This window comes from Mus musculus, chromosome 3 (genome assembly GCF_000001635.26).
Source record: "Mus musculus strain C57BL/6J chromosome 3, GRCm38.p6 C57BL/6J".
NCBI classification, from domain to species: Eukaryota; Metazoa; Chordata; class Mammalia; order Rodentia; family Muridae; genus Mus; species Mus musculus.
The window spans coordinates 131,335,228-131,363,179 of record NC_000069.6 but is presented as its reverse complement, the minus strand read 5'-3'; the positions used below and the strand labels follow the sequence as shown (position 1 = coordinate 131,363,179).

The 27,952-nt window shown below is 43.8% G+C and overlaps 1 protein-coding gene and 1 pseudogene across 8 annotated transcripts in view; one reads left to right on the top strand and one right to left on the bottom strand.

Moving 5' to 3' along the window:
- The window catches only part of Sgms2 (sphingomyelin synthase 2), a 172,459-nt gene that overhangs the window by 128,264 nt on the left and 16,243 nt on the right, over nt 1-27,952 (top strand). For 5 of the 8 annotated variants that reach the window (NM_001379583.1, NM_001379584.1, NM_001379585.1 and 2 more), the window contains exons 2-3: nt 20,720-21,411; nt 26,898-27,015. In NM_001379583.1, coding sequence (NP_001366512.1) covers nt 20,957-21,411; nt 26,898-27,015 — 573 coding nt within the window. In that variant the 5' untranslated portion in view covers nt 20,720-20,956. Of the gene's footprint in view, nt 1-18,236; nt 18,591-19,680; nt 19,750-20,719; nt 21,412-26,897; nt 27,016-27,952 lie in introns of those variants that run through there. The other 3 variants (XM_011240249.3, NM_001379582.1, NM_028943.6) reach the window with 3 other exon arrangements.
- On the bottom strand, nt 2,397-2,618 carry Gm43116 (annotated as a pseudogene).

Genomic DNA, 27,952 nt, shown 5'->3' with positions numbered 1-27,952 from the left:
TTAAAAATCAGGCAAATTATCACACATTTTCTTCATGCAGATTCTAGATTTTATATACATACATACATACATAGATGGATGTTAGTTTGCTCATAAATTATGCTGCGTATATGTATGTATTTTGTATATAATATATATATTACATATATAATACATACATTAACTTCTGCAGTGTGTGTGTGTGTTTACATGAATATGACAACTAGGTTAAAACTGGAGTGATGTGCTATCCATTAAAAAAAAAATCAAATATAAGATGGAAAATTTACTACCCGAACGTTCTCTTCTTGTTTGATAAAGTGTTTACTCTTAAGCATTAGTGGATGGGATGGACACTGGGCACGGCCTCTGTAAACCAAGGTCTGCAGTGTCAGCAGCTGGGATTTAGCTGAGTGGCGGAGCACAGACCTACGATGCACACACAGGCCCTGGGTTTGATCTGCAGCGCTAGAAGGTAACTTGCAGATCCCTCCTTTTGCTTTGTGTTTCTTCCTCTTTTCCCTTTGTGTTACATTTTATTCATCTGTATGCTACATATGCAGTGGTGCTCAGAGTACAAGCTGCAGGAGTCCTTCTCTATGTCACCTGGGGACTCAGACACCTGTTGTTGAGCCTGGGGCTTCCTCCTGTAGAACCATCTTGTTGACCTTCCATTTTAAGTACTTTAAAAATCTTGTTTCCTTCAATGTGTATGCATGTTTTGCCTGTGTGTGTGTGTGTGTGTGTGTGTGTGTGTGTGTGTTCATTGTGTGCTGGTGCCTGCAGAGGTCAGAAGAGGGTGCCAGATCCCCCCTGGAGCTCAGATTACTGATAGTTGTAAAGCTGCCTTCTAGGTGTTGGGAACAGAACATTGGTTTGTGCTCTAAACCACTGAGCCATTTCCCCAGCTTCAATTTTCAATACTTTAGAAAAGCTTATTAAATATCAGCCATGTTAAACGTACTTAGACTAACTAGAGTTATTTCCTAGGACTGGCTTTGTAGTGCTATGATGGTCAGCTGGTAGCACACTGGTGACCTTTCGCTCCTCTGGGCTGACCTCTGAGCTCACCCGGCAACTCCCGACCATTAAACTTGCTTCTCACTAACCACATCTTGTTCTGGAAGTTTTCAGCTTTTAGGTTCCACTTAAAATAATTATCTGTAGTATTAATGATTAATATTTTTTCTCTGATGAGCCTGAATCAAGAAGTCTGTATTAAAATCATACTTAATTAGAGGCACGTGGCGGAGAACATGCTTTGGACTGGGGGGGGAGGGGCATGTCTGAAGCTAGCCTGGGCAATATCTTGTTTCATGCAGCAAACACAATTAATAGTGATGTCTTATTTAGCTGGATTCATTCCAGTAGGACAGGGTATTCCACATCAGGCCCCCCACAAAGCTTGCTTCCTTTCCTTTCCTTTCCTTTCCTTTCCTTTCCTTTCCTTTCCTTTCCTTTCCTTTCCTTTCCTTCTTTTCTTTCTTTCTTCTTCTTCTTCTTCTTCTTCTTCTTCTTCTTCTTCTTCTTCTTCTTCTTCTTCTTCTTCTTCTTCTCCTTCTCCTTCTCCTTCTCCTTCTCCTTCTCCTTCTCCTTCTCCTTCTCCTTCTCCTTCTCCTTCTCCTCCTCCTCCTCCTCCTCCTCCTCCTCCTCCTCCTCCTCCTCCTCCTCCTCCTCCTCTTCTTCTTCTTCCTTCTCTCTCTCTCTCTCTCTCTCTCTCTCTCTCTCTCTCTCTCTCTCTCTCTTCCCCCCCTTGTGCTATTTAGATGCCTAAGTAGTAGTAAGTGGAATTCAGCAGGTTTTTTTCCCCATGATTTATTTACCTACTTATGTGGCTTATTCTGTGGTATTATCTGAAGAATATAGAATCATGGTTTTTTTAAATTATATTTTAAATTGTAATAAAACAGGAGTTTATCTTTAAAGCCGTCCCTGCTGTAGGGTAGGGCAGAAGAAACAGAGAGAGCTAGGAGATTTAATTCTTTCAAAGGGCAAAGTCTGGGTTGGAAACCAGAGACAAGACTGTAGTGTGCTACCATGCAAGTTGGCCTTTTTCTTTGCTTCTGAGTGTAGTAAGGACATAGACAGCACTGGGTGAGCTTTGGCCACTCCTTCTTTTATTAAACCCATCTGAACCTCTCCTCCATATATGCTGATACCAAGCTAAGTAATTCCACCATTAAAGAAGTCCTTGGGGCTATCAGTATGTCCTGTCACACCAAGACTCCTAATTGTTAGTTTACTTTGCCACCTTAGTCTGCTTCTATCTCTCCATGAAAAATGCAGTTCTCACCATCCCTTTTAGATGTCTTTGGTGTGACCATTAGCACCCCTTTCCTTCCCTTTTCTCCTTCTTTTTCTCCAAGAGTTAAAACAATATGAAAGCATTATTTAACAGTTACATATTATCCCATGGGCTAAGTATCCAGGACCCCGTAGCAAGGCCAGCCCAACCTCCAAGCTTCTCTTTCTGACTCCAGTAGGATAAACACACTACCCTCTCTAACGGGGACTTTGACATTTCAGATGGTAGAGTCGTCCATACATTCCACACGCACCTGCCTGCACTGTCCCTGCAAACTGGTTGTGCCCAGCACCTTGGTTTCCCTGGCCATCTTGATGGGCTGCATGTGACTCATGTCCACAGTGGTGACCATCTGGCGGATGCCTTTCCTTTCCAAGTAGAATTTTATATATTTGCTAATCTATAAACGTGACTTGGAGCCCAGGAAAGCTGTCAAGCAATGTGACTGTACTAAATGAGAAACCCGAAACCCAAAGCTGCTAAATAACCCAGGCTTGGTCATGGTCTGCCCACTGTCACTGGAGAGCAGGGTGCTGGTGTGCATCTTCCGGCCCAGAACCCTTCAGTGACACTGTTAGTTTTTTAATCTCTTTACCCACAAAAGGCATATGTCAGGTGGTGCTTGGATACCTCTTCCAAAACAGAAGCGACAGACCCCTACAAGATCTTTGAGGATGGAGCTGAAGGCACGCCAGGGTGGTCTCCCTGAGACAGTTTGGTCCCGTTAACATCTACCATGTGGTTCCCTGTGTGGCCTGTACCTCACGCAGTCACCTCCCTAGCAGGACAAACTCAGCATCATCTCATTCTGTGTTTGTGGAGCACATCTGCTCTGTCAGAAAGCAACAGTGGGAAGGTCGGGAGGTAAATTGACCCAGTCTGGGGACTCTGTCATCAGTGGGAGACCACAGACCTTGTCCAGTGAGTCGGGACAAGCAGCCATGCAGACCTATTCACCTCTGACATTGCTTCTTCCACCACAGCAAAGACAATGTTCTTTATGCTGGAACTCATCCTGAGTCCGAGCCCTCACTTAGAGGAGCTTTCGTTAGAGTTGTAGCAGAAGGAGCTCTCTGTAAAAACCCAGGCAGGAATAATACATACCAGGCGGGCAAGCTGGCTCAGTGTGCGAAGGTGCTTGTCACCAAGCCTGACAACTCCAGTTGGATCAGTGGACCTGCATGGCAGAAGAAGAGAACCAGCTCCCCACAAGTCGTTCTCTGACCTCCACACATGTGTCAAAGTGCGTGCCATGCATGCCCATACTTACATACACACAGATGCACAAATAAAAAAATATGTATTTCAGGTGTGCAGGGAAGATCAAACCAATAATGCATTTGGAAGAGTATAAAAGTAGTAAGTCCCACCCAAGTGTTGGGGGTGATTAGAGAGTTTGTGTTGTGTATATCATTAATAAGTTATGAATTTGAAAGTTAGAAATAAGTATACAATGCAGCCATGTAGAGGCAAGATCAGGGGCTCAAGGTCACTCTCTCGATATATCACAAGTCCAAGGCCAGGTCTCTTTCTAGACCCTGTCTCAGAAAAAGACACAAGCATGCATGAATGTACACACACACACACACACCATCCTAATTTTGTTAAACTAAACCGAGTTTAAGCTAGGTGCAGTGACTTATGTCTGTAGCTCCAACTACTTGAGAGGCTGAGGCAGGAAGAGGGCTTGAGGCCAGGAACGTGAGCTCATCTTGGCAACACGGTAAGATTCCCCAACTTTAAAAAAAAAAAAGGTTGGTGGAGAAACTAGAACATATTACTAATAAACTTCAGGAGCTAGAGAGATGCCTCAGTGGTTTAGAACATCTGCTATGCAACCCCAGGACCCGAGTTCAGATGTAGCACCAGGTAGTAAGCAGGGCCTTGTCTTGTGCACCGTAACCCAGCACTGTAGGAGGCAGAGACAAGAGGTCTGCTGGGGGATGCTCGCTGCTAGCCTATAGTGGACAAATGTATGTTCTGGATTTGGGGAGAAAGCCTGCCTCAAAGGAATAAGGCAGCATGATAGAACCCTCAGTGCCTTCCTTCCTCAGGCTTCTCTGAAGTGCTCCACAGGCATACACAATTTATACACACACACACACACACACACACACACACACATGTGTTCAAAAATATTTTTAAAAACTAATTCCAGTTGTTTTTGCATGACCACTGTGGTGATAAAATCATTTAAAGTATGGGTAGTACTTATAAACAAAACCTTTGTTAACATAAAAAAAAACCCAAAAAGCAAAAACATGGTTTCACAGCCTAAATTAGACTTGTTAGCACAGAGAATTCTTTTTACTTCTACCTAGTTTATCAATGCCTGCACTTAGTATTGTAAATAAGGGAAGAGAATCTTCAGAGTGGTCAACATTTCTTCAAAAATCTCTCTCGCAGTTGATCTTCAAACACAGGCAGACTGTGTTGGGGAGTGCGATTTATAGATACAGAGGCAGTCCTTTTAGCCGGCTCCCCCACCCCACCCCCCAGAAAGCTCTGGTGGCCTTGATGTGGTTTTGTTGTTTTGCTTTGGTTTGTTTGGGTTTGGTTTTTGGAAGGTGATGGCCACTTTAAGATCAACAGGCAGTTGTTTTCTACTTTAGTAGTTATGATATTTTTAGTATATTTTACGAATTCCCTGCAGTCTTGTGTGAGACAGGCACTCGTCAAACAAGTGAATTTTTATTTATATTTGGGTCTCGTCTTCAGGTTGCCTCTTTGTGTATTTGAAAATATTCCGAAAATTTCAAAAGAAAATAGAAATTTCAAACAGTTCTGGCAGTATCCCAAATATATTCAGATAAGGTGTCCTTGACTGTGTTGATAAAGATTCTTAACTCTTTGAGTCCACTTTTCATGGGGACAGCACCTGGGGGTTTAGTTTGTTGGTTGTGACATTTTTGAGAAAGGGCTTCCCCTGTAGCCTGGCTGGCCTCAAACTCAGCATCCTCCTGCATCATCCTCTATGTGCTGGGATTATAGGTGTGCTCCATCACGCCCTGCCAGGACATTTTTGTGTGACAGTTATGTGCACATGCGGTATGAGGAAGTGATGCTAAAGAATGGTGACCACACCACTAAAATTTTAACACAGTCCCCAACAAGGGGAGAGTCAGTTTCTAACGAGAAGAAAGCCATAAACCAGTGTTTCTTTTCAGGTGACAACCCTAGGGAGAGGGTGGGCCTACTTGAAGCCTAGCCTGCCACCTGTGCTGTGTTGGTTCATTTTGGGGTCTGGGGCCATTCCCTATGGGTGTCATGTGGGTGGAAAAATTAAATCTGAACATCAAAGTCTGGAAAGACAGGCGGTGCCGGATCCTGAAGAGCCTTGTGCGCAATTCTAGGAAACGGTGGATGTCAGAGCAAACATCCTCAGAAGAAAAATGATGGCCTGGCTGGGGGTTAGTAAGGAAACATGCTCATGCTGGAGAGAGTAACAGAGATAAAAGTTGCCAACTGGCTTAAGAGTTGGCTTTAGGGGCTGGAGAGATGGCTCAGCGGTTAAGAGCACTGACTGCTCTTCCAGAGGTCCTGAGTTCAAATCCCAGCAACCATATGGTGGCTCACAACCATCTGTAATGGGATCTGATGCCCTCTTCTGGTGTGTCTGAAGACAGCTGCAGTGTACTTATAGATAATAAATAAATCTTAAAAAAAGAAAGAAAGAAAGAAAGAAAGAGAGAGAGAGAGAGAGAGAGAGAGAGAAAGAAAGAAAGAAAGAAAGAAAGAAAGAAAGAAAGAAAGAAAGAAAGAAAGAAAGAAAAGGAGAAGAGGAGAGTTGGCTTTAAAAGAAACTAGGAGTAGAGATTAAGTCAAGAGCTTTCCGATAATTTTCATGGCTAATAGAGCACAGTACATTATCCTCTGTCTTCTGTATAGTTACCGTTTTATTTTTCCTGAAGTCAAAATAAACAACTATGAGGCCATAGGAGGCTGTTAGAGGGATTTAGAGAAGATGGGAAAGCAGGAGATGGGCTGGGGACTCCAGAGCAGTCGCTTTAGACAGCTTGATGGTGGGCTTGGGTCTACCCTGGTTCAAGGACGTCCCTGCTCTCAGTCTCCATGAGTTTCTCTCTCTCTGCCTCTTTCTCTGCCTCTGTGAGCTGTTCTCTGTCTCCATGAGCTGCTCTCTGCTATCTGATCCCTATCAACGCTTTCACTGTACAAAGAACCAGCAGTGCCTGGTGCTCAGGGACCATACCAGCTCATTTTTTGAGGTTCCTGTCACTAGATGCTAGGTTTGAACTCAGTCCCACCCTGTAGAAGGGGAGCCATTTCCGAACTGAACTCAGTTTGAGAGGGAAGCTCTTGCAGGACATTTGGTCACATTGTGAACCCCAAGACTGTCAACTCTTTCTAGTTGCGGCATGGCTCCAGCCTTTGATTCTCTGCCCTTCTGTTTACTGAAAACAAGCACCTGTAGTGTGACCTAACCCTAGCACAAACCTTTAATCCAGGCACAAAATAAAGACAACCCTAGGTCAAGAGGGCAAGTAAGTAACCCACCAGTGGAGAATGAGCAACAGAAAGGCGGGTCTCTGGTGGAAGGGTATTTGAGACAGGGTGGAAAAGGAGAAGCCTTTTCCTTCTGGGATGTTGGTAGAGGAGGAAGGTCAGTGGGGTGCTGCCTCTCTGAGCTAGAAAGCTTTCCGCACATCTGGCTCCTGAGTCATCTTTGGTAAATTCAAACAGCTGGGATTTCCGTTTTTTTACAAGAAGCAGTACCTAGATAGTGGAGACGTGAAAAAGTGATTCAGAGTGAGTGTTGGTGAGCAGGAGTGAGGGGGTAGGGGTGGGGTGGGGATGGGGCATAGCCACGGTTTTGTTAATCCTGAGTGGGTAGGTAGATGGTGGTAAAATTTACTGGGAAAAGAGACAAAGAGGAGTTAGGTTTCTGGTGGCAGAAATGGCAGTGTGGTTTGGGGCAGCAGCTGTAAACCTTTGCCTTTTCCAGCCCCGGCTCTCTGAGCTCTTGGGTGGACCTCACCTTTCTCAGCCCGGTAAGTGTTATGCCCAAGGTTAGAGAATGTGATTTGTAGCCATCCTATGCATCCTCAAACGTGCTGTATGCAAAAACTCATATCTAGTGCTCAGTCAGTGCTAAGAATGAATTGAGCCGCTTTGGTAGGTTTGAGTAGTGACATTTATTTTTTTCAGTGCAGAAAGATTCAAAGGTAGGTGTTCGATAATGTCACCATAGTCTCTTGCTAACATTAAGATGCCCTGGAATATGAGTATACACAGTCTCAATGCCCACCTTTCATCCTGGCCATAAAGTGTGGGCAGTGGACTTCCAGTTTCCTATAAGGTGCTTGTTACAAATCTGTTTCTAAAAATCTGTTCCGTGTGTTTTAAAGAGGTGTTTTCAGACCACACATAAAACACCAAAAGCTCATTTTCTGGGCTCTTGGTTCTACAGGGAGGAATGAGGCAGAGTTTCATTGAAACATCTTCAAGTGGTTATTTATAGCCAAGTGCGTTTATTTATGTAGCCTCGTCAATGAGAATTAGATTTCATGGAAATAAGATTATATATGAAATTACATCTTTCAGCTTCCTGATATGAACTGAGCATTGCTTTTGCACTGTCTCTTGCCTCCATCTGAGCGTTATGTACAGGGTTGAGATACACTGTTTTTCGCCCTCCTGGGTGTCTCCAGACTTTCTGTGTGCCCACAGCAGTGCCGAGCACTTGGCGTCTACTAAATAGTAACAGCCATTTTTGTCTTTATCAGTAGTGAACCTAAGACACACTGCTTGCTTACTTTTTTCTCAATACAAAATGGTTAAAAAGCAAAGTATGTCTCTCATTTGATGAGTTTTCTAGTAACCGTATAGTTACTTATGTAAAACATGATTGTTTCTACATATACATCCATCTCTTTCTAAGGTAACCAGTCCCACCGTTGTGATTTTGTGTTTAATGGGATGCACTGTGTAGCACAGGCTGACCTCACAGAGGAGCCTCCTGATTGGTTCTCCAATACACAGTGGTCAGCCCTGAAGTTATTTAAATGCAACAATAAACAGACTTCTAGAAATCCATTATAAAGGAGCATATAAAAATATCCACAGTCATTTTCATAGTAAAAAAAATCATTTGTTAAAGTCATCTAATCTGTGGTTATAGGAGAAACATTTTTATGCTTGTGGGGGGTACTTTAAGATACGTTCCTGGAATGATCCAAAATAGTAAATGATAATTCCCTTAGTCATTGGGTTAATATTGATGAGATGAAACACCATGATCAAAAGCAACTTGGGAGAAAAGAGTTTATTTGGCTTATACTTCCAGATCATGGTCCATCATTGAAGGAAGTTGGGACAAGAACTCAAGCAAAACTAGAACCAGGGGGCAGGAGCTGATGCAGAGGCTGTGGAGGGGCGCTGCTTTCTGGCTTGCTCCTCACGGCTTGCTCAGCCTGCTTTATTATAGAACCCAGGACACCAGCCCAGGGATGGCACCAGTCACAATGGGTCCTCCCCATCAATCACTAATTGAGAAATGCCTTACAGCTGGATCTCTTGGAGGCATTTCTTCAGCTGAGGCTCCTTCCTCTCTGATGATGCTAACTGGTATCAAGTTGGCACACAGAACCAGCCAGTGCACTGTCACTTGCATTCATTTAAATTGTTTAAATAGCATTCTGTCCAACTTGAGATTTGATACCTTAACTAATGTTAATCTCTGTTCTTTCCCTTTAATGTGCCCTTTTCTTCGGAGGAATATTGAATTAGGTTGGGAAACCTGGGACTCTAATTTGGGGAACACAGATAATCAATCATTATTAAGTCACTCGAAGAAATTAATGTCTGAAACCCAGATTGGAAGGTTAGTCAGGCTAGTGCTTCTAAGAAATAATTAATAAGAGGGGATAGCTAAAATTCTATGAATTTCAACTATAAAAACCTATATATTATATATAATAAACTCACACGCAATGTATATTTTATTTAGATAAATACCACACATGGAATATTTATCTAAATAAATAAAGCACTACTCCACAGGCTTAGGGAAGCTGGTACTTCTTAGAGGCTAGACCACCCTGCACAGTAGTTTTTGCCTAAGCAGCCACACCAACACATCTTTACGTAACCCGCAGGCCTGCATCTTTGAGAAGACATTGCAGGTAGCATAGGCCGTGTGAGTTGTCTGCATTGGCTGCGGCTTCATTCGTGGAAGACATTGTTGCTTGGCGTAACCAAATGAGAAGTGTGAGACGTCCCATCCTTCCTGGATCTTCCAGGGTCTCGTTTGTTTCCTGGTTACTCTTCTCGTGAAAACCACACCTCAGTGTTGTGTGACTTTCCCTGGGGAAACATTAGCAGATATCCATACACCCCAGAGTGGGCACCAATGACAGCCTAAGGAAACCTTTCTTTCCCTTCGAGTCACAGGGACTTGAAATTGGGGATCCTTACGTCAGCATGGCCGACTCAAAGTCACCACAGAGCCTACCCCCCGAGCACAGTGATAACTCAAAGACAGCTGCATGTTTGAACTCCCTGTACAACCTGCAGGCAACACCACATCTCCTTCCCCTCCTTCGAGAGGTTATTCTAACACTTCTCTCAACAGCATCCTTCTATCATCCTGTGTGGCCATTTTGCAGTAGTGTGACATAAAAACTCTATTAGTTGGCCACGTGGTGGAGAGAGGAATCAGTAGGCAGTACACCAAAAGGCGTAAAAAAGAAAATTATACTAAAGTAGAAATTATAAAATTATTTGAAATTATAAAATTATATGAAATTATTATCTGTTGATTTTCTTATAATAAAACAATGTTTCCAGGTCTGATCATTTTTTGCTATTGACCAGGAAGTGTAGCATTGCCTCTGATGGTGATCCTGACGGGCCTGGAATGAGGCCCTACCGTTCAGAAAGAGCAATTCTCATCTCTCTCATCATCTAAGGTTTAAGTTTCTGCTCCGCTTTCTTTCTTGGACCAGCCACTGTTCTTAGGAAGAAGCGTTGGCCTTGACTTAAATACTAAATATGATTTAACCATACTTTCCATAAACCTACCACTTTAATAGGTAAATTTTTACAGCCTCTCTCTACAGAATATTAAAACCTAAAGGAATCAGTTTCTAGGTATATAAGTCTTGGAGGTCTAAGGAGACCTGGGATTGTGTAAGCAGCTAATTATGCCTGTGGTTCAGTTAGGCTGTTGGAGCTGACCTCCCTGGTACAGCTCCACCCCCGGGCCAGTATTTCTAACTAAACAGGTACTGAATGCTATGGTTTGACCCGTGAATGGGAACAGGCAACATCGGATACATTTAAGGAGCTTATTAAAAAATATCTGTACTAGTTAATATTTCATACATTGACAAAATTAGAGATTAGATCACTCAGGTTCTGCTTTGTCGAATCTATGAGCCTACCCATCATTCACTCCTTCACCTACCCTCCCTCCAGTCCACCCTCACTAAATCACTGGGTGCCTTCTGCTGTACCTGGACTTGTTAAATGGTCCTTCTCTGTGTCTTCTCTTCCCATCAAGATGCTGCTTCTGGCTGGAAAGCTTGGTTCTCCTATAACTCAGCTCCAAGGCATCTGACTGCACAGACATGCACACATACACACACATACCCACATGCACACACACATGCACACACATACCCACATGCACACATACATGCACACACATACCCACATGCACACATACATGCACACACATACCCACATGCACACACACATGTACACACATACCCACATGCACACATACATCCACACACATACCCACACGCACACATACATCCACACACATACCCACATGCACACATACATGCACACACATACCCACATGCACACGTACATGCACACACATACCCACATGCACACATACATGCACACACATACCCACATGCACACACACACACTAATATATCTTTTTTAAAAAGATTCTTCTGCTACAATAGTTAGTTCTATTAGTCCTAACTACAAATAGTTAGTGCTCTGTATAACACACACTAGAATCAGAGACAGTAGACAGAATAATCCAGTCACCAGTAGCAATATATCGCCAGAAAATAGTCTACCAAAAGACATCCAACTTGAAAATATCCCACGGAACGCTCTGCAAGTCAGAGCTCAGTGAAGCGACGTCACAGTGCCATTTACTAAGCGCACACAGTTGCTCCGTCAGTCCCCCTGGTCTCCCACCACAGATGGTCCCTCTCTCTAAAACACTCCTCGTACTGTGATTGTTTTCAAACTTTCGCAGCAAACATTTGCTCTGTGTAAGGACTCACTTCGGCCATTAAAGCGACCAGTTTTGGGTGAGAACAGGCTTTACTTGTCCCTAATCTTATTGGTGCTGCTTGGAGTGCCTCAGTGGTAGAGTGCTCTGCTGGTATGGGGGGACCCCAGGGTCAGTCAGCTTGACAGCAGAGAGGATGATGACGACGATGATGATGACGATGATGATGACGACGACGATGATGACGATGATGACGATGACGATGATAAAAAGCTCCGTTACACAGAGTGACTTTTGATCAACTCTGTTGGAGAGCCCATCTTTCCTGAGTCACTTCACACTGCTTTGTGGCGGTGGGAGAAGACAGACTTCATAATTTTAGTTAAGAGGTTCGCTTTTTACGAGCGAGGTTTTTGTTTGTTTGGTTGGTTGGTTTTTTTGTTTTTTGCTTTGGTCTGTGGAAAACTCGGAACTGTATGATCCTTCTGAGTCACTGCTAACAAAATTCCCGGCTGCTCAGGCTGGCCCTGTCACGGGATTCAAAAGCCTGGACGCCAGAGTGTGGAATATTCCTTGGTTTTCTGGTTTTTTAGGAAACGTTTAGTCCTGTAGGCTAGATAAGTTTTTTTGTGTTTGTTTTTTTGGTTTTGTTTTTTTGGGTTTTTTTGAGACAGGGTTTCTCTGTGTAGCCCTGGCTGTCCTGGAACTCACTTTGTAGACCAGGCTGGCCTCGAACTCAGAAATCTGCCTGCCTCTGCCTCCCGAGTGCTGGGATTAAAGGCCTGCGCTACCACGCCCAGCCTTGCTAAGTTTTTAACAGGCAAGTCGAGTTGCAGTTCAGTACCATAAAATTCCTTGTTTTAAGTGTAAGTTTAATGATTTTTAGGAAGTTAGAAAATTGTGCAAGGATCGTGAATGCCTAGTTTTGGAACAAGCCTGTTGCCTCAGAGAGAAACTGAAACTGCATGCGGCCTTTCTCCATTCCTGCCTATGATCCCAGATAAACAGGTTAGCTCCCATCTCTACTGATGGGAACTAATTCTCTTTCTCTCATACCGACTAGGTACAGACTGAAATAACCCATCCACCTAAAAATGTATGCTCCAGAAGGAAAAACATCTCATCTCTACCACATTTAACCCCACATTACTACAGGCAGATAGAATTGACTAGAATCAGCTTTTCAGTTATATTTTTTACATTAAAAAATGATTAAGGGTATTTACAAAATAAAGTGTCACAAGAGCCAACTTTCCTAATTGGAATAATGTTCTATTGAAAATATGTAGGACCTCATGGGTGTCCAAAACTTAGGATCTAAGCTGGAAGTGGTGGCAGCCTGTAGTTCCAGCACACAGGAGTCTAAGCCAAGAGGACCACTGGTTCAAACTTAGCCTGGGCTACATATGGAGTTCCAGGCAAGTGTGGGATATATGGAGAGACCCTGTTTCAAAACACAAAATAACTAAGACAACTTGAGATCTGGCAGGGTGTTTGACAAGCTATGCTTGTTGGCAAAGCATCCTAAAACACATGACAGTTTTCAATAAGCTGTGGCTTGGCTACCTTTAGAGTTTTCAGGAACTCGTTGATACAATCATAATACAAACGTATGCTTTGGGGTAGTGTCTCAAGCAACGCAGGCTGGCTTTGAACTTGCCGTGCAGCTGAGGATAACCCTTGAGGGCCCAGCTCCCCTGAGTCCACCTCCCAAGCCCTGGGATTATAGTCGTGTGTCACCAAACCCAGTTTGTGACATGCTGGGGACCCATCCCATGGCTTCATGCACTAGAGACAAGCCACACATAGCCCAGCCTTAAAATAACAAAATAATTGTGGTTGCTTCTGAAGTGGAGTCACGTTCCTCACAAAGTGCCATTGCAGCTGTGAGCTCTGTGTTATTCTTCAGGAGTTTCATGGGGACGTGAAGCTCAAAGTTAGGATGTCCTGCTCTTTAAGCTTCAAGTCAGGAAATCTTCCATCCATCCGGATCCTGTTAACATAGAATAATAATATACCTGTATTATAAATTTAACACAGTGACTTATTAATTAAACTAAATTCAATTAATGTGGTGAATATAGATGCTAGGCAAGCTGTTAGCAATTTCCTTTTGCTCTCCCAAAACGACTGTGTGTGTGCGCGTGTGGTGTGTGTGTGTGTGTGTGTGTGTGTGTGTGTGTGTGTGTGTTGTTTTCTAGTGCTGGGGATTGAACCTTGGGTCTCCCTCGTGCTGAGCAAGAATTCTGCCCTTCAGTTCCATGCCTAGCCTCAATATTGATATTTGCTATTTAGAGAACTTTCCTATGCGCTTATGTCTCTATGGTGGGAAAAACAAACAAACAAAGAAAAGCAAGCCTGATATTTGTTGCTTGGTCTTTTCATTGGCTGTATCGCTCACCTATTAGAATGTCCTACCCTGGAGTCAGTCGTGTGCCGTAAGAAAGGAAACCTCCTGAGGTCAGAGTCCTGGCATAAATCTGCCCGTCCATGCATGTGACGCCTTCATGATAAGGTTTATTAACTGGGTAAATACAGCTTTAAAAATATATCTAAGTTTATGTGTGTGCTTTAGTGTTTAAAAGAATTTAATCTATTAAAGATAGATGCTAAACCTCCATCAGGTTTAAGATTTGCTGTTTCCTTTCTGACCTTGGGCAACTCGCTTTGCCTCTTTTCTTTTTTCTCTTTTCTTTTTTCTTTTTTTAAATTGAGCTTACAATATTTCCTAGGGTAGTTGTGAGTGGTTAAAACAGACACCAACAAAGTACCTGACACGCAAGTAAGCTTTGCTTGAATCGGTTGCATTTTCTAGCTATTTAACAATGCCTGCTTCTGTAATGGCTTTCTGGTGACTAATGAGTTTTCCTTGGTCAGGTTTGACAAAGTTTTGGGGCTATTGAAACCTCAGTAGGTTCTTTGTTTCATTTCCTTAAGATCTAAGCTTAAACTGTAGAGTCTCCTGCACCATAGAGCTCGGTATGAACATGTGCTTGTTTGTAATTTCAGTTTTCTGTAGGATCAGGTTTTCTCTGATGGAGGTTTAGCATCTATCTTTAATACATTTAAATTCTTTTAAACATTAAAGCTCACACATAAACCTAGATAAGATTTTTTAAAGCTGTATTTACACAGTTAATATGCCTTATCATAAAGGCATCACATGTATGGCAGGGCAGATTTACAGGTCTAATAAACAGAGCCTTTCTCGACCTTGGACTTTATGCCACATCGCCTCTACAAATGTGTTTACCCAGCTTCCCATCAGTCCTGCTGAAGGAGGCCCTTGGGAGTGGGTGGCCTTCCAAAGTCCTACCTTAGCTTGCCACCCGACTCTGTATCCCATGCCCCCTTTCCCAATTTGTTTATTGTATACCCCCTGCTAGGAATTGCTGATGCTCTACTGTCTGTCTAGGTTGAATTCCCACTTAGCTATATGCTGTACTAGTTTAGTAATTATGTATCTCTTTGGTAAGCTTACAGTTATTAAACACGTTTGCCCTCCCTTATCCTAAGCCTAGGATCAGAAAGGTTTCTAGTGGGGGTGGGGGGGAGGCCATAAGGGTGGAGAGAGAGAGAGAGGTCAGCCCTGCCTTTAAGGATGCTTGCTGCCTTTAAGACAACTGACATTAAGCCAGTCACAACGGCTTGTTAACTGCAGCTGCAGGGGATCTGTCGCCCTCTTGTGGCCTCTCTAGGCACCTGCACACATGTAGCATACACATTAATCAAAGCAATTTTTTTTTTTTTTAATGCTTTGGATTGGGTATTTTTTTTTTTTTATTTTGGAACATTAGTATATACATGATGATGTTTCTCAGAGGTGGAATCCCAGCCTAACTCTAAATTTATTTACTCTTCTATGTACCTTACATATGCAACTGGGGGTGATTTTATACAGTATTTTAATAGTTTTATACAGGAACCAAATGTCTGTGCATTGAACCATGAGAGTTATGGAGTCATGAGAATGCTCAAGATTATTTAGAGTGTTTTCAATATTTCAGAGTTTTTCAGATTAGGAGGAGTCAACCTATCCAACCATCTCACCACACAGTATTTTTTTTTTGACAGTGAGGGAATCCACAATTCTGTGGATTTGTCCCGTATGTTCACGATTTAGCTATTTGCAAACTTTTCTTATAAGTGGATATTGAAAATAATACTTTGTATGCTTCTTATTTCACTGGGAGGCAGGGGCACTGTGTACGCTAAACCCTCAACATAGGAATCAGTGAAAGTGTGAAATGGCAGTCGCTTCGTGTGGTACAACAGCACGGACCTATGCCATTGCCAATTTTAAATTCCTATTTCAGAACTCTTCAGAGTATGGAGAAAGCCTACTGGGATTGTTAAAATGGAATGACTAAATGGTGTATGAATACGACAGCATCAAACCCTTACCTGCATACCTACCAGACAGTATCAAACCCTTACCTGCATACCTACCATCGTCGCCTCCTTCCTTCAGGGGTGGTTGGTCTTTCTTTTCTTTTCTGATCAGTGCTGTTCTCTTCATATCAATTCCAAATATTGTCTCTTAATTATGAGATTTTGAGGACAGTTTTGTCCTTTGACGTGGGGTACAAATCCAGTAGCTTGAGGTCAGGTAATAAGCATATTTATATTAGGTTTTCAAAGCTGATTATTTTATAGGGTGTGTCATAAAACATGCATGTGCATTTAATTTGTAAATAGATCTTCCGGTTGGCTGATGTGTGCGTGAGAAGTCTGCTTTCACGTGTACATGGTTTGTGCCTTTCATTAACGTCTCCGTTGCTCACTTGCCTTGGTGTGCTGGATAGCTTGATGCCAGCTTGACACATGCTAAAGTCACGTGAAAGGAGCCACCCTCAGTTAGAAAATGCCTCCCTCATATTGGCCATAGGCAAGCCTATAAGGAATTTTCTTTTTCCTTTTTTAAGATGTTATTTATTTTATGTTTATGAGTACACTGTGGCTGTCTTCAGACACACCAGAAGAGGCATCAAATCCCATTATAGAAGGTTGTGGGCCACCATGTGGTTGCTGGGATTTGAACTCGGGACCTCTGGAACCACTAAGGCATCTTTCCAGCCCGGGGGATTTTCTTAATAGTGATTGATGGGGGAGGGTCTAGCCCATGTGAGTAGTGTCATTCCTGGTCTGGTGGTCCTGGGTTCTATAAGAAAGCAAACTGAGCTAACCATGAGGAGCAAGCCAGTAGCAGAAACCCCATCACCACCACCAAATGTGGTCTCTGCATCAGCTCCTGCCTCCCGGTTCCTTCCCTGCCTGAGTTCCTGTCCTGACTGCCTACAGAGTCACTTATTACACTTCTATAATGTAGAAGTGTAAGCCAAATAAGCTCTTGGTTTACTGAGTAGAAGACTGTTCAGTAGTTAAAAAGGACAGACATGAGATGTAGGAACCCAGTATCTGATGTATAATTTAACCAGGGATTCTAAAGTTAGCAGTGCAAAGCCAAGCAGCAATGAGATGCATTCCACAGGATATCACGTCTCATAAAACACAGCTAAGCGTGATGTTGACACCGAGAGAGCATAGCGGTACTACTCCAGTTCCTGGCACTGGATACCTTTACCAGCAAAATAAATACTGAAATTGATCAAATGTCCCTGTTGCTTCACTCCATTACTTAAAAAAAAAATTGTGTGTATAGGTGGTGAAAAGCATGTACGTACCTGTACCATATGTATGCAGGTATGCACAGAGGGCTTTGGGTCTCCTGGAACTGGTGTCTCGAGTGGTTGTGTGCCAGTATGGGTGCTGGGAAACAAACTCAGGTCCTCTGCAAGAGTAGCAGATGCTCTTAACTGCAGAGCCCTAGCTCCAAGATGATCATCAGTTACAAGTGTGCTTCTGGGAGTGGGGCTGGAGAGGCAGAAGGCTCGGCGGTTAAGACCTCTGCTTGCTCTTCTAGAGTACCTCTGTTCAATCCCCGTTTTTACACAGTGACTCACACTGTTCATAACTCCAGTTCCAATGGATCTGATGCTCTCTTTTAGCCTGCTTGGCCACCAGGGACGTGCATGACACACAGGCATGCATGCAGGCGAAACACCCATACATAGAAGATAAAAAATTGCTTCTGGGTTATTTTACTATAATCCCTTCCTAATTTTAAACAGTACTTAAGTTTCTGTACTATGTCCTACTTTGTAGTTAAAACATCAATAGAGTCAGTGTGCTAAAAACAAATCTCTGCTCCTTGCATTTGCTTTCACGAGGGCATTAGATGGGCTTGTAAAGACCTTAGACTACTTCGGTGTTATCTAGGTTACATGGTGCTCAGAGAGATTGTCGATAGTTTGTGGCCTGGAGTGGTAACCCAAGCAGGTGAATTTCCACCCAAAGAGGAACCAGGATGGCTTTTGTCATTTTCTCAGGCGGTGATAGGAAAGGATAATTATAAGAATGTACAGGGCATAGTCATTGTCTTCACAATGAACACTGAGTCTGGAGGTTGGATAACACAGATGAATACGGTGTGTATTTAACCTTAATGAAATCCCAAGGAAAATATCAATTCCTCCTCTAATGACAAGCAGTGGGTACTGGGCTCACAGAATGGCTCCTCTAGTTCCTCCCAAGGGTTCACCCTCTGCACGATCATTATTTCAGTCAAGTCCTTAGTAGTCCCCTGAGGTAGATAGGTGCCGAAGATCTTCCTCTTGGGGGAAAAGAGTGATTGGATGTTCTTCTCAACGTTCTATGTTCTAGAACTAGATGACTGCCTTACAAAGGCCACCTGTCTGTCCTCGGTTGAAGCTTCTTGGATGCATGACCACCAGGCTAGGAGCACATGCCGGAATGTTAGATATGTTCAGTCAACTAGGTTGGAGTGGGTAGACGCCAGCCATCGCTGCGTGAGGGCCTGGGTATCTTCCTCAGGAGGGATCCATGGTAGAGAGAGTTGCTCTTGGATTCATCTTGCTGAGGGTCCTCCTCAGGAGTTCATTCTTCCCACGGCCTTTTCTAAAGGCACCGAAGAGAGCATTGGTCAGGCCAGAGGAACGCTGGCTTCCTCACTCCCTCTACTAGGGTCTTGGTACTTGGAGAGACTTTCACAGGGACAAGAGGAAGGTGAGCTGCTGGAAGTGGGTGACCCTCATGGCTACGCATCCTCTGTGGGTCTTTTTAAAACCAGGTTGACTTCCCTGATGGCTTTTCTCTCTCAAGGGTAGGCTGTATCTGCAAGTGGCTGCTTCTTGTCAGAGTAGAGGGGTTTGTAACAAATAAACCTAACCTTTTATCTAGTGGTTGGGTCATCTCAGCTCTTTTCTTTCACAATGTGAATATGTTATTTTGTCCCCCACAGCCATGTCCTGGCTCTGCCTCATCAACTAAACTAGGTGCTTTTAAATAAGTGTGTATGTGAGTGTGCATGCTGTGTGCATGCACACACACACACACAGACACACACACACACACACACACACACACACACACACACACGAGATTGCATTCTCACAGGTAATCAAGCTTGTATAGGCCAGAGTTCAACATCAGATGTCTTCCTTAGACCTTACTTTTTGAGATTAACAGGCCTGTTAACCTGCATCTCACTCATTCAGCTAGGCTCGTTTCCAGCGAGCCCAAGGAATCGCCTTTCTGCAGCCACCATCCCCGCTCCCGTGTGCGTGCTGGAGTTATAGACATGCTCCACCTTGCCTGGGTTTTTTAAGTGGGTTCCTGAGATCCATACCCAGGTCCTGTGCTTGCACAGCAGGCATTTTACTGACTGAGCCATCTCCCTAGTCCCTGTGTTGTCTTTAAAATCAAAAAACCCTTTAATCTGACCCTACATTCCTAAGTGTTAAAATACATGTACAATACATTATTGTAGTTAACCCCATTGCCACTATAGTAGTTTCAAGGAAATAGCTGGATGTATTTTCTGTACCACTTATATTTTCTTTTTGATTCATCAAATAAAGGCTTAGCTGTCACTAAATTGAATTTAACCATATTTATCCCCCAAAAGGAGGCCTTTAAAATTGGAAGAGCTACCCTAAAGTTGTACAGTGTGCTCAGGGTGGAGACTAATTACAAGGTTTCAAAACTCCTCAGGTGGCTGGGCTGGTGGCCTGGCTAAATGCTGCTTTCCTAAATTGGGAACAGCTGGGCCATAGTGCGGGCCAGTATAAGAGTCTCGGGCTTTCCCTCCCTGCAGCAAGAAGTGTCTGCTCCTTGGAGCCCGTGTGGCCCTGAAAGCAAAGGCGCTTATCCTCAGCTGAGGTAGGTAAGTGATCCAAGTGGGACGCTTTCGAGAAAAGTTCTGCTGCTTGGTAGAAAATTCTGATGACTGTATCAAGATAGAATTCAGTGTCCTGTGGCAATTTTAGGAGGTTACCCCAAGGCTACTTCTAACCCTTTCCCAAATGAGACACAGCAAAGGCTTCATGCATCTTTCTACTTTGGTAGTTTGAAGGTTGTTGACTTTGTTTATGGTATGTGTCGCTGGAGATAAAGGGATAAACGGAGGTGGTGTTATCTTAAGTACGTTTTAATATGTTGAATCAGTGTGTTACTTTGCAGTCTGTACATAAAAGTCGTCGCTAAAGGGATCATCGGGGTTAAAGTAGAAAGTCAGAAAGCAGGCTGTTCTGGAAAATGCTGACAGTAACAGTTCAGGGGTTTTCAATTCTTTGACCCTTTTATTTTATTTATATTTTTGAAATGTTTTCACACATGTTATCTTGGGTTAACCTGGAACTTACTATGTAGTTCGGGGTGGCTTTAAAGTCACAGTAGTCCTCCTGCCTCAGTCTCTTGAATGCTGTCATTAGAAGCGTGAGCCACCGTGTCCTGCCGTTTGTTCCTTCTTCTTAGACAAGAGCCAGCATCAGGAAGGCGTGGTGCGGGCTCCTGGCAGGTTCTGGTGAATTGTGACTTCATGGTTAGCAACTTGTGAAGTGTCCGAAATGTTAAGTACCTAAGTCCCGGCTTTATTGGAAGGCGTTAACTGGGAGTTGATTGATGAGTTGCTCTTATCCATGCTGACATCAGCTCAAAGAGAGACAAACATTCGAAGATTAAGCAATCTAGCACCTTATAAATAAATCCAATCTCAGCATTCTTGACTGTGTTCTGAGGATACCTTTGTAAAGCAGGCACCTTTGATACTCGTTTCCTTACCTCAAGTATGTTAATATTTCACATGGTTGGTAATTAGACAAGCCATTTCTGACCTCCTTTTGTCTCGTTCGTAGAAGGAACAATAACATCATCTGTGGGAAAGAGAACCAGCTTCCTTGTGGTGACTACACAGCAGGTTGTTGTATGGAAGGACTAGGAACCAGCAGGCCACCGACTACATTTCGTATCAGCACACATCATCAGTTCTAAGAGTCCATGTTGATCTCGCAAGTAGAAGGATTTAAAAGAGAAAGGTTCCCACAGAAACCAAGAACCTTACCATCTCCTTTAGCCCTGGAGGGTGGCGGACAATGGATATCATAGAGACAGCAAAACTTGAAGGTCACTTGGAAAGTCAAACCAACGACTCCACCAACACTTACACAAGCCCCACCGAAGCTGTAGAGGAAGAGGGCAAAAATGGCAAGGGCAAACCCAAGACCTTATCCAACGGGTTACGAAAGGGTGCCAAAAAATACCCGGACTACATCCAGATTTCCATGCCCAACGACTCCAAGAACAAGTTTCCCCTGGAGTGGTGGAAAACAGGCATCGCCTTTGTGTATGCGCTCTTCAACCTCATCCTGACAACCGTCATGATCACCGTCGTGCACGAGAGGGTCCCTCCCAAGGAGCTCAGCCCTCCGCTCCCAGACAAGTTTTTTGATTACTTCGACCGGGTCAAATGGGCATTTTCTGTATCAGAAATAAACGGGATGGTATTGGTTGGGTTATGGATCACCCAGTGGCTCTTTCTGCGTTACAAGTAAGTATTGACTGATGAGGTATCTGGGTTTGGGGTTGTTTTGAAAAGAGATGATGTGTCTTTTAAAATCAGCTTTCTCCAGTTTCTCCCGTATTTAGTTATTCCTAGGCATTTGAGGAAAGGAGGCGTAGACGGAATTGCATATGCAGCCACTGTTCCATAAGCATGCACTGAGTGACCATGTATGTAAGCAGAGGGGAGGCTGCAGCAGACCTGTGGAGGGTGACTCAGTTTATCAATTTAAAGTACAACGCATGGCTTCCCGTGATGTGGGGCCATAGCCTAAATCAAGATGCCTGGAAATGCCTTTAATCCCAGCACTTGGGAGGCAAAGGTAGAAGGATCTCTGTGAGTTTGAGGGGAGCCTAATCGACATAGAGAGTACAGAACAGCCAGGGCTACATAGTAACAACAACAACAAAAAAAAAAAGGCTGGGAAAGGTTTAATGTGTTGGCAAGTGCAATAGAGAGCAGGCTAAGACAGTTTTAATTTATTATGGGATGGCTGGTCTGCTGTCAACAGCCTGCTTTGAGTTTATATCTGTCCAAAAGTTCTTAAGCTTTCTTCTCCTTTCTTGTCCTTTTCTGGCCAGACACAAAGTAACATGTGTTTGTTTAAGAAGCTGAATTCGGAGCTGGCTTGAGGTGGTTTTCAGTTTCTAAAGTAAACTTGCTCTCCCTGCTTTCTTCTTGGCACAACCTAGGGAGGATATGGCTCCGTAGTCCAGCCCCTGCACTCCCCAGCCTGTTTTAAGAACAGTACCAACTAGGAAGCAGCAAGCCAGGCTTCGCACACCTTGAAGATAAGCCAAAGTTGGACATAGCTCTGGCTTGGTAAATTCTGCTCCTCAGTGTGAATTCTGACTTCTAGTCCACAAAGTTGGAGGCCACTCAGTTCCCCTCGTCCTCTCATTTGTCATTTAGTGTTTGCTTGGTAGTAGATCCCACGGATTAAATCCACAAAATACAAGATTGAGCAGAAATACCCACAATCCGGGGCTTTAAAGAAATCCATGAGGCATGCAAGCTCCCTTAGTACAGCTTCAGAGTCAGACTTCAAACTCAGAGCTAGTGCCTCATGGTCACTTTCAGAAGAGAGTCAAGCTGGCTGTTGCTTTGTGATTAGAATTCATCCTGCATTTCCCAAAGCCTTCCCCAAATACAGCCCTGAGGTTTTCTAAACTTGCGTGATAAACTGAAGCCATCCAAAAAGCAATCTCCTTATAGTGACTCTCGCAATGTTTCTTTAATATATTTGGGTAAAGGGCAGAGCTCTCCATTGCCTTTTACTTAGTAGAAATGAATTGCTTCTGCACAGACCAGTGATGACTTTCTTTATGCCAAAAGCAAGAATACATCTGTTGACCCTTTGTTTTCTTTGTAGTGCCTGGAGTTGACCCTAAGCACGGAAGGGCTTGCCTGGGCTATCCATGATTACTTTCTCCTTCAATTTGTGTGTAAAGACTGTTCATAGTCACATTCGAGTGAAGAGATATTTAGTCTAGTGTGCAGCTGGGTTCCATTCTGCAGTAGAGTCCTCTTCCTGGTTTATGTGAGAGCTAGCTGTTATAACATCCCGAGTTTACCATGTCCAGACTCATTCATGGCCATGGGCTGGGGATGTAGTTCAGTAGGAACAGTGCTTGATTCTCATGCATGAAACCCTCGGTTCAGTCCCCAGCACACAAGGAAAACTAAAATTCAAGAAAGGAGCGATGGAAAAGCTATGCCCTGCCCTGCTTGGATCCTTATACGCTGATGCTGAAATTTCACACTATCTGCTATACATGATGTGTGATGACTACATGCCAGTTAAAAAGAAAATATCTATTGAAAACAAAACCACCAACGGTCCCAGCTTTAGGCCGTGTGCTTTATACCCACGACTAAGATCACAAACAGCACTGATTTGCCATTTCATTTTGGAAGTCAGTTTGGACCTTGTATTTTAGTAACTGGCAGGATAATTCTCATGACCCTGCTTTCAATACCCTATCCAAGTAAGAACTCCTAGCCCCTCCCAGGCTCTCTCAGTCCGCCCCTTCTTTCCTTCTCGGTGCTGGTACCCAGGACTTCACACATGCCAGGCAAGCCCTCTGTCATGGTGGCAACTCTCAAGTCTGTCTCTTTCATAAGCTATGAGGGAAAACAGACCCTGAACAGTGCTTTTTCTAAGTGAGACTGTAGAGTGAACGTTTCACCTGAGGTCATTTCTGTTCTGGGCCCAGGACACAGGAATGAATATATTTGACTCATAATAAGCTCTCCTTTGTTCTTGTCATTGTCTAATAGTATGGGACACACCTCAGAGCAGCACTCCTGTGGTGCCTGGGCTTGAATCCAGAGAGAATTGCTTTCACTTAGCCGAGGAAGAATAGCCAACACTGCTGACTGCCTGTCCCTTTCTGTACTAAAGAACGAGCTAGGTGACCAAGGATGCAGTGAATAAACACTTCCATCTCACTGTCTCCGTCCCTCATCATCTTCTCCCTCACCGGAACCCTAGAATGTTCTCGAAATAGCTATTGGTGGCAGAGAACTAAAATAGATTATTTGTACATATTTTAATTAGAAGTCCCAACCGTTACTTGAATTTGACCTTGGTCTGTGTGAGAAGCAGTCTCTTGGAGAAAACTTAAAGTATCTCCTCCTCACCTCTGAGGCTCTCAGTTACTCAAGAGTCTTCTGGTCAGGGGTGGTTTGGACTCCTTGAGAACTGTGAGGGGGAGAAGCCCACGGAATGAATACACTTTATGTTCTAGAAAAGTTAAAACGAGCACCTGGGTGGTAGGTAATTGCATCCCCACTCAACCCGGCTTTCAGAGCTGGCACTTGGAGACATAAACAAAAGAAAGGGGGCTGTCACCGAGAGCCAAAACTGAGAGCCCACAGACCCTTTCTGCCCGCAAACATACCCAGAAGCAGTCATGCCATGGCTTTGGAGGTCAGTGGGCTCAGTCATCTTCTGAGAACAACAGGTGTAAGCTGAATGAAGATGCAGAAGAGCTCCGAGCCTCATGGTCAACTCACTGCCTTTGTAAAAACTGTGCAGTTGAAAGGGCGCTTTGCTTTATTTCTTGACCCATCTCTCTTTTGTTTTCCTCTTTAATTTCATAAAATTTTATTTTAATTTTGAGATAGAGACTAGCCTTAAATTCACTATGTAGCTAGTCTTGACCTTAAACTATTGTTCCTCCTGCTTCTGTCTCCCAAATGCTAGGTGTTGGTTTATGCAATGTAAGAAATCGAATCAAGGACTTTGTGTCTAAGGCAAATAGTCCAGCACCTAAGCCACATACCCAGGCCTTTTAATTTTTAGCTGGTACATAAAACATACAAAATTGGATTCCTTAATGAGGTATTATGTATGTATATTCATATAAGTGTTTTATTGTGTGATGTTCAAATCAAGTTAAACATGCCTTGAAAGAACCTAGTGGGGAAACCCCCACTCAATTTTCGATTCGGCACGCACCCAAGAATCACGAACAGACGACCATCTTGATGTAAAAGCATGAGGTAGTTTAATGACGGAGCTCCGGGCTGACACATATCTCCCGCAGGAGACAGAGGTGTCGACCATATGGTGGAGCCAAAATGGCGGAGCTCCGGTTCGAAACGTATCTCACACAGGAGACAGTGGTTTTGACCCCGAGGCTTGGAAGCTAGGGACTTTTATAGAAAAGGGGTGGGGCTGGGGGAGGAATTGGCGCGGTTTTACATGATTGGTTCATTTAAACATTAACAGACTGTCAGAAGGGCGGGAGATAGGGAGGCACTAGGCCAGTCAGGACACGTAATGACGGGCTTGCCCGGGCATGTCCTGGCCTGTTCTGCTATGTTCTCAGCCCCAGGTTTCAAAGCTCACAAACAACTCTTTGGGCTATTTGACATAAATTGCATGAACCACAGGTCTCAAGTTTTATTTCCTTTCAGCCTCTCTTTATACACTTTTCTTTTTTAAAAGTAATTTAAATTTTATGTTATTTTTTTTGTACATGGGTATTTTGCCTGCTTCTATCTCTATGCATGCCTGATGCCCTCAAAGGCCATGGGATCCCCTGGGATTTCAGTTATAGATGGTTGTGAGCTGCCATGCGGATACTGGGAATCAAACCTGTGGTCTCTGGAGGAGCACCCAATGGCCTTAGCCACTGAGCCATCTCTCCAGCCTACTTACCACTTTCCTTATGATGAAATACCTAAAATCTTTCTAATGTATTTTTGAGATACACAGCACATTATTAACGGTAGCCATCTTGCTACCTGGGCCATCTCAGCACCCTGTCTTGTTCCTACCTGTAACTTAGCACAGGCTGACCAACCTTCCCTCATACCCTCCCCCCAAACACACAGCGTCACCCCAGTCTCTGGCAAACTCCAGTCCGTGTTCATCTTCGAGACCAACGTGGTTCATTTTGGCTTAGGGCTGGAGTTACTCTGAACTTGGTTCTCTGTGACTGCCTTCCTTAGCCTGAGGACCTCTAGCTCCGTCCAACTTGTCACAATGACAAGACTGGACTCCTTTTCATGGCGGGATCATCTTATCTCATACAGACTCATGACATCTTCATTATTCACCCGCTTGTGGGCACTTAGGCTGTTTCCATTTTGTGGTTATTATAAACAATCCTTTAATAATGCTTCAATAAATAATAGTGCAATCTTGTTCAGAAGAAGGCAGACAACACTGACCCGTGCACTCCCTTTTATCTTCCTTTACCATTTAAAGATCAATAGAGCATGAGATAATAGCGGATCAATCCCGTAGTTAACTTTGGACATGTTCAAAATGCAGTTCTCTGAAAACCTATGCAGTCAGAGAAAACAGTTCATGCCCGAGTTGTCTGACTAATTAAAAGCGTGCTTACAGAACGAGGCTTTAATGAGGTGTCACAACACCCTGTGTATCTAATTATGTAACGGCACCTGACTCATTACATGATTCCTCCATGGCCATGGCTCACTTACACCTCTGATGTGTTCTCGAGAGGGTTTTGCTAATTGGCAAGTTGACCAAAAACAGAGAGAAGCCCATTGAATTCTCTGGCTAAGAGGGATGTTTTACTAGGAGAGGAGACCACACAGGCGCTTCATCATCTTTCTTAGGTTTACCTTTGTGCCCACATCCTTAGTCCCTTTCTAATGACTTAGAGGTACTTTAGCTTGTAAATCTTTTTTGGAGATGGGAGTCCAGTCTTACTGTGGAATTATGGGATAGGTAGCTCACAGGCCTTAAAATGTAAAACTGAGGTGTATTTTTTAATTCCACTGTGTACACTATTTTCATTAAACATTGATTGATTAAAATATTGGATCCAGGCGTGATAGCTTAATCCTTGTAATCCCAGCACTCAGGAGGCCCAGGCCCAAGGATCACGAGTCTGAGAACGTAGTGTGGTGCAGGCTAGTCCCCCAAAATAAATAATAATAACAAAATCAACAACCGGTAAACTTGTTTCTCCCCACCCCTGTTTTTTCTTTAGGTCAATAGTGGGGCGCAGATTCTTCTTCATCATGGGAACTTTATACCTGTATCGCTGTATAACTATGTATGTCACTACGTTACCTGTGCCCGGAATGCACTTCCAGTGTGCTCCCAAGGTAAGCCCCCGGGTCCCACAGAGGGGAATTGGGAAAGCAATTCCAGAGCACCCAGTGCATCCATCGCACAGTCTTCCATATGCTGGCGTGGGAATTAGCTGCAACCTAGCATACTCTCTAATCTGCTTTAGCTGTACATAGATATACACATAGACGTGTATGTGTCCAGCAACATTCATTCTGTAAGGGTTATATGTATGTCCTGGCTGCTTAGTGAACAAAGCACACGCCCCCAGGGGGGTGCTTATATTCTTTCAAATAACAGCAAATAATAAATACATTCGTAATGTTTTGCACGATGGTAATTCAGGTGATTGTTGGAGGAAAACAGTAGGAATTTTTCTATAGAAAGGTCAGGGAAAGGTGTTTAAAAAACAAAACAAAACACTTGGGCAAGAGAGAGTCAGCCCCATGGAAGGGGTGAGAGCTGCAGGCCAGGAGAACAATTTATCTGCACTGCGGTCAAGCAGCAGCAGGTAGTGGAAGGGTTGGCAGGTCTGGCCACAGGCTGCAAAGGTCCTCACTGCCTGAAGAACGTGAACCTGGATGGTTATGATTGTGGAATTGATGTCACTGAATTCGGGGCACGTTGCTGCAGGTTAGATTGACAGGATGTACGAATGCTGCAGATAGGGCTTAAAGGGGAAAACTCAAGGAGAACGCCAGACATCCAGACATTGGAAAGATGGAGGAGCCTTTGCTGCTGTGGAATCTGTCTGAAATGAAGTTACGGCTTCCTCACATAGCATCCAGCCGCAGGAGGGCCACTCTTCACCTCAGACACCCGTGCACCCTGGTGTATGAAACGGAAACTTACAGATCATGTGCTTTCTGGACGAGGGAAGGAAGGCTAACATCAGACTTCACTGAACACTAAGCAGATGTTGAGGGAAGGAAGGCAGAGCGATTCTGGAGAAGCCAGCCAGCCATCTCCCTT